At 54.4% G+C, this 9,350-nt stretch overlaps 1 protein-coding gene across 1 annotated transcript in view; it reads right to left on the reverse strand.

Moving 5' to 3' along the window:
* The window catches only part of ZNF185 (zinc finger protein 185 with LIM domain), a 31,025-nt gene that overhangs the window by 17,955 nt on the left and 3,720 nt on the right, over positions 1–9,350 (reverse strand). Inside the window, exons 2-11 of the mRNA XM_033514154.1 lie at positions 7,037–7,098; positions 6,645–6,780; positions 6,012–6,062; positions 4,609–4,647; positions 4,291–4,365; positions 3,691–3,759; positions 2,713–2,793; positions 1,479–1,562; positions 614–652; positions 43–126 (exon numbers count right to left, since the gene is read on the reverse strand). Coding sequence (XP_033370045.1) covers positions 43–126; positions 614–652; positions 1,479–1,562; positions 2,713–2,793; positions 3,691–3,759; positions 4,291–4,365; positions 4,609–4,647; positions 6,012–6,062; positions 6,645–6,780; positions 7,037–7,061 — 683 coding nt within the window. The 5' untranslated portion in view covers positions 7,062–7,098. The remainder of the gene's footprint in view (positions 1–42; positions 127–613; positions 653–1,478; positions 1,563–2,712; positions 2,794–3,690; positions 3,760–4,290; positions 4,366–4,608; positions 4,648–6,011; positions 6,063–6,644; positions 6,781–7,036; positions 7,099–9,350) is intronic.

The following is a 9,350-nucleotide window of genomic DNA, read 5'->3' on the forward strand; positions in this document are numbered from 1 at the left end:
GTTATCAATGCAGTTATCCCAGGGCTGGAATAGCCATCCCACCTGCTGCTGTCCGGAGCAAAGCTGGATGGAGCCGGCACAGTCGGGCTCCTCCTCTGCTGTCCTTCCTCCTCTTCTATCTCAATCCTTTCCCCAGGGACAGAGAGACACGTGTCACATCATTTCCTCTGCTCCTGCAGCTCTCCAGGCAGTTTTTCCCTGTTTTCCCTGTTTCCTGAGCAGGCTGTTCCTGCTGAGCATCCCAAGGGGCAGAGTGCAGCCAGCTCAGAGGGATTTTTCCAAGCAGCACCAGCCGAGTTCTTGGGTTCCAGAGGGAGCCTGGGCACCTTTCCCTGTGCCCTGCCTGGGGAGCCTTCTCCTGGCTGGCTGGAGCAGCTTCCCAGCAAACAGGAGAGCTGGGACTGGATCTCCCCAGTTTCAGGTTGCCCAAAGCACCCTCAGGATTGCATTCCCAGCATTTCCAACACCGCTTCTCCCCAGAAACACCCAGCGGGATCCAACCCCCAGCATTCCTTTTCCAAGGAATTGTTCCTCCTCTGCCGTGAAACTCCCGGGATCTGCTGTCCCAGCCTGGCACACGCAGCCAGCCCCAGCAGGGCTCCCCAGCACCCACCTCTTGGCAAACAGGGCTGGCAACTCCTGAGTTGGGCTCCTGCGGAGGAAGGATTAAGGGGCAGTTAAAGGATTGGAGGGAAAGGCACTCCCTGGGCAGGGACAGAGCCCCCAGGACTCCACCCCAGGTCCTGTCACCCCTCTGGGCAGAGCTGGCCCCAACCAGGGCGGGCACAGCTGGGCAAGCTCCCAGTGAAATAATCCAACAAAACCTCGGAGAGCAGCGGGAGGACTGAGGCTGAAAATGGGACTCTTGATTCCCTTAGGGAATTAGAGACTCCCATGGTTTTCTGGAAATTTCATCCCCCTCGAGAGGGAATACTTGGAGGGTCTCCCAGTTCTGCAGCAACCTGCAGATCCCATGGAATGATTTGGGCTGGAATGGATCTTAAAGATTTTCCAGTCCCACCCCAGCCATGGCAGGGACACCTCCACTGTCCCAGGTGCTCCAGCCCCAATGTCCAACCTGGCCTGGGACATTCCAGGGATCCAGGGACAGCCCCAGCTGCTCTGGGCACCTGTGCCAGGGCCTGCCCACCCTGCCAGGGAACAATTCCTGCCCAAAATCCCATCCAGCCCAGCCCTCTGGCACTGGGAGCCATTCCCTGTGTCCTGTCCCTCCATCCCTTGTCCCCAGTCTCTCTCCAGCTCTCCTGGAGCCCCTTCAGGTCCTGGCAGCAGCTCTGGGCTCTCCCTGGATCCTTCTCCTCTCCAGGTGAGCCCCCCCAGCTCTCTCCTCGCAGGGAAGGAGCTCCAGCCCTCGCAGCACCTTTGTGGCCTGTCCTTGGCTGCTGTGCTGGGGAGGTTCCCTTCACCTTCAGCCCCCCTTCCCTGGCTGCTGCCCCATTCCCACCTCTGGAACTCACCCGTTGCTCTTCTTGGCGGCGGACAGGACGTAGGCGCGCTCCCGGCCGGCCGAGCGCCGCAGGACGCTGTTGGCAGCCTCAGTCCTGGAGGGGAGGGAGGGAGGGAAGGGGAAGGGAAAGGGGTCACATCCTGCTCATCCTGGCACTCCCAGCTGGCTGGAGCCTTGGATGAGCGAGGAATAACCCACTGGAGACTGGGGCTAACCCTGGCAGGGCTCCTGCTCTCTGGGGAGCACATTCCATGGAATGGCTCAGGTTGGAAAACATCTTTAAAACCATCTGAGCATCAACCAGCACGACCACCGTGGTCACCACCGAGCCACGTCCTCAAGTGCCACAGGGTTTCCAGACACTTCCAGGGATGGGGACTCCACCACTGGAGCAGCTGTGCCAGGGCTGGACAATCCCTCGCAGAGCTGGACTGCTGCTCTATTGGATTCCACGGACAGAAGGATGGGGTGTGGCTCTGTGGCTGACACCCCCACGGGAGAAGGGATCACTCCCAGGGATCCAGGACCTGCCCACCCTGCCAGGGAACAATTCCTGCCCAGTATCCCACCCAGCCCTGCCCTCTGGCCGTTCCCTGGGCCCTGTCCCTCCACCCTGTCCCTCCACCCCTTATCCAAAGCCCCTCTCCAGCCCTTGAGTGGTTGGACCCCGGGGACAGTGACCAAGTTTTCCTCTGTCCAGGTCTTGTGGCTGAGGAAAAGAGTCCTCAAACTCCATCAAAGGCTGCAGCCAGAGAGACCAGCCCTGTTCCCATCCCTGTCCTGTGCCCCTGGATCCCTGGAAGTGTCCCAGGCCAGGCTGGGCAGGGCTTGGAGCAGCCTGGGACAGCGGGAAGTGCCCCTGCCCGTGGGACATGAGGAGCTTTGAGGTCTCTTCCACCCAAACCATTCCGGGATGATTCTCTGAGCCTATTCCCACCCGGAGAAGGCCAGCCCTGCTGGGAGAGCAGGGGGAGCTGGGTTCCCTGCTGGCTGTGTGTGCACATTCCCGTTTCCCGGGGCATCCCGCGGGTTCCCTGCCCGCTGCCGGGTTAATTGGGCCGCGCTGTCAGGCCGCATCTCGTCAGGCGTGAATCCCGCTCTGTCGGGAGCGCGGTGGCCCGTGCCTCCTGGAGAAACCCTGGCTCCCCTTGGATCTCACCCAGCCCTGCTCCACACCCGCATCCAGCACCCTCCAGGATGGAGCAGAGCTTGTCACTGTCCCTGCAGGAGCCTCCAGGCCTCACCTCTTCTTGTGCTCGTCCGGGGAAAACGGCGCGTCCTCCTCGTCCGCATCCACGGATTTCTGCCGGACGTTGTACGGAGCTCTGGGATGGGGAGGGAAGGGAGAGCCAGGTCAGGGAATCGCTGCTGTGCCTGGCCAGAGGCTGCAGGAGCCAGAGGTGAATCCAAGGGATCGGTTCAGACCCTGGAAGACGCCTCTATTTCCCACAGGGGTGCACATTTCCCTGTAGGAGTTTTTCCCTTCGTCCAGAGGCCCCAAGCCCATTTTGGATCAGAGCCACGAGAAGCTGGGCAGGAAATGCCCACAGTGCTGCTCTGCCACGGGCATCCCCCTTTCTCCAGGCTTCAGGAACGCTCCAAACCTGCAGAATTCCAGGCTGCTCCCTCCACTCCTTCCTGCTGCTAAAATCCCCTCACACCAAGGTCGGTGCCAGCTCAAGGGGCTCCTCCTGGCCCACGGAGACCTGGGAACTATCACCCTGAAACTGGAGCCTTCTGATTGTTGAGAACACTGTTTATTTTCTTGGTTATTTTCCTTTTTTCATTGTTTAAAATATTGCCCATTTTCTCTGTTCATTTTTCTTTCTTTAAAGAAGAAAGGGTGAGATGTCTCCCTGAAAACCAAACCTTCTGATAATGTTTCCATAGCTTTAGTTCCTTTCCCATGAAAGCTCTATAAACATAAGTTATTTATCACATTCCTTCTAAGAAACATCTTTTGTTGGATGCTCCACATGAGCAGTGTGATTGGGAAGGTGGTAACTTAATTATCCAACCCCTGGCCATTGTTGAGAATCTATAAATACTGGAGTCAGAAAAATAAAGTTCTTTTTGTGTCACACCACTGAGACACAAAAAGTGAATCATTCTGTGTCCTTTAGGGACAGGGAACTCCTGGAATTCCCGGTGGAAGCTCCCAGGGTGTTCCCAGGGCTCGCCCCGAGCAGGGACAGCAGGAGCTGCTCCCTTGGCACACTCACAGTTTCTTGTAGTCCTCCGTGGTCATCCTGTAGCCCGAGGGGGAGCGGCTCTGGCCCTTCAGGGCAGTGCTGGGGGGACACAAAGCACACCTGGGAATGTGACCTGACCTTCCCTTCCCACCTCCCTCCCCTTCTGCAGGAGGGGGGAAACCAGCATCACCCCAGATCTGACCTGTGAGAATCAAACGTGAGTGTCTCACACAAGACAGGTTAAAAACCCCTCAAAAATCCCATCAAAACCATCAAAACCATCAAAACCAAACCATCAAAACCATCAAAACCATCAAAACCAAACCATCAAAACCATCAAAACCATCAAAACCAAACATTCCAGCTTGCATTTTCCCCCTGCTCCAAAGCAGTTCCCAAATTCACCCCAAGCCCGTGAGCTCTCCCAGAGCCAGCTGTGCTGAGGAAAACAGGGAGTTTGACACCTGCTCTTTTCACCTGAAATGCACAGCCAGACCTTCCAGCGTTTTGTGGGGATTTGGGAGAGCTCTGGAAACCCATGAGCACCAGCAGAGCAAGGGGATGGCTGGAAATGAGAGCTGAAAACCTCCTTTTCATGAAGGGGGAGAAGGCAGGGGGACACTCTCGTACTTTTTCTGTGCTTGGCTGGAAGGTGAAGAATCCGGCACGGACGAGCTCTTGTCGATGGTCCTGGTGAAAACCCCCCTGGGGAGGGAAGGGACACCTTGAGATTTTGGCTGGAAAATGTTTGGAGCCAAGCCCAAAGCAGCAGGACTGGCTGGAATATTGGCTAAATGTCGGCTGGGATGGTCCCAGCTCGCAGAACACAGGAGGGAACATTTTCATTGAACATTTTCATTGAACATTTTCACTCCCTTGTTTTGTGTTTTTGCTCCTGATCCAGTTCTCCTCCCCCTGCAGCCCAGGTTGTTCCCGTTCCAAACCCACCTGATGAGGTACCCGGGCTGGGCCTTGGGGACAGAGCTCCTGTGCAAAGGACAGACAGCAGGGAGTTAAAAACACAGGAAAACAACAGCAGCAGCACCAAAACCTTCGGGATTGAAGGGAAAATCCTCGTGGATGTCAAAGCAAAACTCCAGCTAAGCAGACCTGCAGGGATCCCACAGCTGGACTGAGCCTGGAGGGATGTTTTAAAATTAATTATCATCACAACAGGCTCTAGAAAGGATTTTTTTAATAGGGAAAGTGAAATTTAGGGTGAGCCAATTAATATTAGCCATGATAATAATATTATTATGAATAATAATATTATTATTAACAATAATAATAAATTAAATAATTAAAATAAAATTGACTAAAACAAAATCAGTAAAATATTTTAATTATTACTTAAATATTAAATTAAATTATACTTATTTGTATATAATATGTAAATATTATAAAAAATAACTTCTATAAATATATATGCTACATAGCTACACTAAATATGAATGATTGAATTTATTTTCATTTGATATATAATAATATAAATAAATAATTTATTTAATAAATATTTAATTTATAAATAGATATTTGATTAATATAAATAAATATTTTTATTTATTTTAGATTTTAAAATTTTAATTTAATTAGTTTAAAATATTTAAAATTTTTATTTTATATAGAAATATATATTTATCAATCAATTTGTTTAATTAATATTATAGCACTGTCGGGCTCCTCCTCTGCAGTCCTTTCTCCTATCCCAATCTTTCCTATAAATATATATTTATCAATAAATTTCCTATAAATATGTATTCATCAATTTATTTAATGTTTTAAATTTAAGATATGGAGGTACATAAAGGTAATTAGGAGTTTAAGGTATAAGAAGCAGCTCTGTGTGTCCTTGTATGATTGGTTCAGGATGCACTGTGGTGGAGATGTGTAAATCAAAATAATTAGTTATTGGTGTGAAAGTTGAAACATTCTTTTGTGGCATCAGTTTATTGGCTAAATAACCTTTAAAGAACCTTGTGACCCAGAGTCTTGTGAGACTGACTAAGAACATCTGGTGAATGAGGTGAGGATGAACTCATTCCTTCAGGAGACCACAAAAGAAGAATAAATGACGTTTTGAAACGTCTCCCAGCGGTCCCATCTCTCATCAAACCCCGATTCCCTGGTGCTCTGGAGCCCTGGGGAGCTGAGGGGCTGCTCCAGCACAGCGCTGATGTCCCTCCCCAGCCCCAGGGCCTCGGAGGAACCGTTCCTCCGAAGGAAAGCCATCCCTCCATCCCTCTGCACCTCTGGGGAACCAACCCAGCCCCTCCCCAAGGTGAGGGGGGCACAGCGAGAGCCTCCCAAGCCTGGGAACAGCAGGAAGGAGAGGGATGGGCCCCAGGAATTACCTGTCCTGCTGGGGAGCAGCAGCTTTGGGGGCTGTGGATCCACCACCAGACCTGAGGGAACGGGAAACACAAAAAAGGGCTCAACTGATCACTCATCTGCAAACCATGATGGGTTTGGAGAGAGCAGGAAGAGAAGAGGGATTTGGGATTGGGTTTGTTCCCCAGGAAAGAGGAGCTGGAGCAGGCTGGTGTTCCCTGGCACTGTGAGACATCCAGGGAAATGTTTGGTCTCCTGCCTCTTCCATCCTAAACTCCCTCCATCCAGTGCCTAAACTCCATCCATCCTGCCCTGAGTTTGTCACTCTGAGGTGCTGAAGCTCAATCTGGCTTCACAAAACTCTGGAGCTCTCCTGAGGCTCCCAGTCCATCCATGCTGCAGAATTCCAGCTCCAGCAGAAGACATTTGTCCGAGCTTCTCCCCACCCTGCATCCATCAGGAACAAAGAGGAGCAGCAATTCCTTTGGCAGTGCCACTGCCTGGCACCACGGGGACCCCAGCACTTGTCCCAGCACATCCTGTGCAGCTGGAGGTGTCTGGAGAACCCGGAGCACAGGGTGGGATCAGTGATCCCGATGGGATCCTCCTCCAGCTCAGGGAGTGCTGCTGAGGGAAGGGGAAGGAAATGTTCTTACAGGGGGCTGCTCTTCTCCTCGTCCGAGTCGGAGTTGTGGTGCTGGATCCAGCTCTTGTCCCCCCGCAGGGTGGTGCGAACCTTCATCTGCCGGATGATCCTGCGGCGATCCTCGTCCGAGGGCGGGATCAGCCCTCCTGGGGGAACAGGACAGGGAGGGAAGGACTCCCAGCATCCTTGGGAAGATGGGATCCATCCCTCTCTGTCAGATCCCAGCGCTGGGTGACGCTTCCAGCGGCTCCGATGGAAGCTGGAGACCATCCAGAGCTCGGGATCTGCATCCCGCTGGATCACGGGGTCACACTGAGCTCCCACGCCTGTCCCAGCAGAGACACCCCAGCAGCTCCAGCTGGCCAGAGGAGACTGAGGAGAACCAGGAGAGGAAGGAATTACCTTTGGCAACACCCAGGGACATCATAGTCACGGCAGTGCCTTCCCCTTCAGCCAAAAACCCCCTGGAAGAAATGGAAAAGGGAATAAGCAAAACAGCAGTTGTGCCATGAGAGCAATTCCAGGCTATTTAATGTGGAAAAGGGAGCTGGAGCCTTGTTTGGATGTCAATGTCCCGGGGCTCTGGGGCAGAGCCCAGCCCAGCCCAGCCCAGCCCAGCCCAGCCCAGCCCAGCCCACTCCGTGGGGTCCCTGCCTCGACTCTTTCCATTCCCTGGAGTTTGAGAGCGGCTCCAGCACCACAAACTCCTCTCCCATCCCTGGCAGGGAGTGATCCCATGGATCACAGCTGAACCCGTGTATCACAGCCGATCCCGTGGATCACAGTGGATCACAGCTGATCCCGTGGATCACAGCTGATCCCGTGGATCACAGCTGATCCCGTGGATCACAGCTGAACCCACGGATCACAGCGGATCCCGTGGATCACAGTCAGTCCCGTGGGTCACAGCTGAACCTGTGGATCACAGCCGATCCCGTGGGTCACAGCCGATCCCGTGGATCACAGCTGATCCCGTGGATCACGGTCAGTCCCATGGATCACAGCTGATCCCGTGGATCACAGCTGAACGAGGGAACACCTCCAGCTGTGCCCAAGGCCGTGGCCCTGAGGGGGTGACCTGTCCCCACCATCCCTTCCCTGAAGGGTGCAGGCACAGCCACACCAACTCCTCCCCCAGAAGTTCTTCCAGTGCCTGAAATCAGCAGCCCCTCAGTCGGGAAGGATCCTGTTTTCCATGGAAAGCTCTCACCCAGCTCTGATTACCCCACAGGACATGAAACACTTGCTGTTCTTCCCAATCCGATGGGAGCTCCCTGTCCTGCCAGCCACCCTCCTCTCTGAGGGCTCAGCTGGGATTTGGAGGTGTTAATAACAAGTTTCCAGTGTTTGAAGGACTCTCAGGGTAAAGTCCCTTCGTGCCTCGCAGCACCTCGCTCTCCTTGTGCTTCGGGACGAGCTGGATCCCAGCCCTGAGGACTGAAGGAATGTCCTGGGAGGAGGCAGAGCTGCTCAGATCCCATAAATCTGCCTTTCCTGGGAGCACCACGGGTGCCTTTAGACTCCTGAGCTGTCTGTGCAGACACTGAGAACAGGTCCCAGGTTCTGCTCCCCGTGTTTTGTTTCCTGGCCCTGGGGTGGGATGTCCCAAGCTCCACACTCACTTTTCCACGCTGATCCCTGTCTCAGCTGGACCCTTCTGGGATGGGAACCCCCAGGTCCCGCTGTTGCCTTCCCTGCCCGTGCAAGGCCTTGGTGGCACTGGATGACCTTGAAGGTCCCTTCCAGCCTCGATGGCTCTGGGATTCCTGGATGAGGAATTCCTCACACAAAGGGCACCCACAGATGCCAACCTGGGCCCTCACCAGGGTCGTTTCCCTCAGCCCAAAGCCCAGGTGGCATCGCTTGTGTGCCCAGCTCTGACGTGATCCGGGTGCTGTGGTGACCCGGGTCCCACCCGAGGTGATCCAGCAGCGGCTCCAGGCTCTGCTCCCCCAGCTGAGCCCATCCTGGAGCCCCCAAGGACCTGGGCCGTGCTCCCCTGCCCCAGGCACCAGCACAGAGCTCCTCTCCCCCAGGAGCTGGGCACCAAGGGAGGCTCAGCCCGTGGCCCGAAGGCCCTCGGCTGCAAACAGCACCCAGGGCAGTCACGCGGAAAAATCTCCTGCTTTGAGGGTAATTGATGCCTGCTCTGACCTTCACCAGCCTCCAATTAAAATGTATTTAAAGCTTGCAAGAGGTTTGAAGCTCCTTCCTGTGAGCCTCCCCGAGCCTGCTGCGGTTTTGGCCTCCAGGCCTCTCTTCCTCTTGTGGAAGGTGGGAATTGGATGCTCAGCAGATCCAGCCCGGCTTTTGGAAACCCACGGGCAGGAGAGCAGGAGGAGAAGGTTTCTCCTTCTTCCTTCGGCAGATCCAGACCCGGCACTGCCTCCTGGGAGGGCACAGCCGCGAGTTTCGCTGCACCAGCCACGGCACACAATGCAAACCTTGTCCTGCTGTGCCCTGATGGCACCTGACACCTGAGCTGCTGGGAAGGGATGGCACCGAGCTGGAAGGAACCCTGCCAGATCCATGTTTACCCTGCCAGATCCATGTAAAACCCTGCCAGATCCATGTTTACCCTGCCAGATCCACGTTAAACCCCACCAGATCCATGTTAACCCTGCCAGATCGACGTTAACCCCTGCCAGATCCACGTTAAACCCTGCCAGATCCACGTTAAATCCTGCCAGATCCACGTTAACCCTGCCAGATCCAC

Source organism: Parus major, chromosome 4A (genome assembly GCF_001522545.3).
Source record: "Parus major isolate Abel chromosome 4A, Parus_major1.1, whole genome shotgun sequence".
NCBI classification, from domain to species: Eukaryota; Metazoa; Chordata; class Aves; order Passeriformes; family Paridae; genus Parus; species Parus major.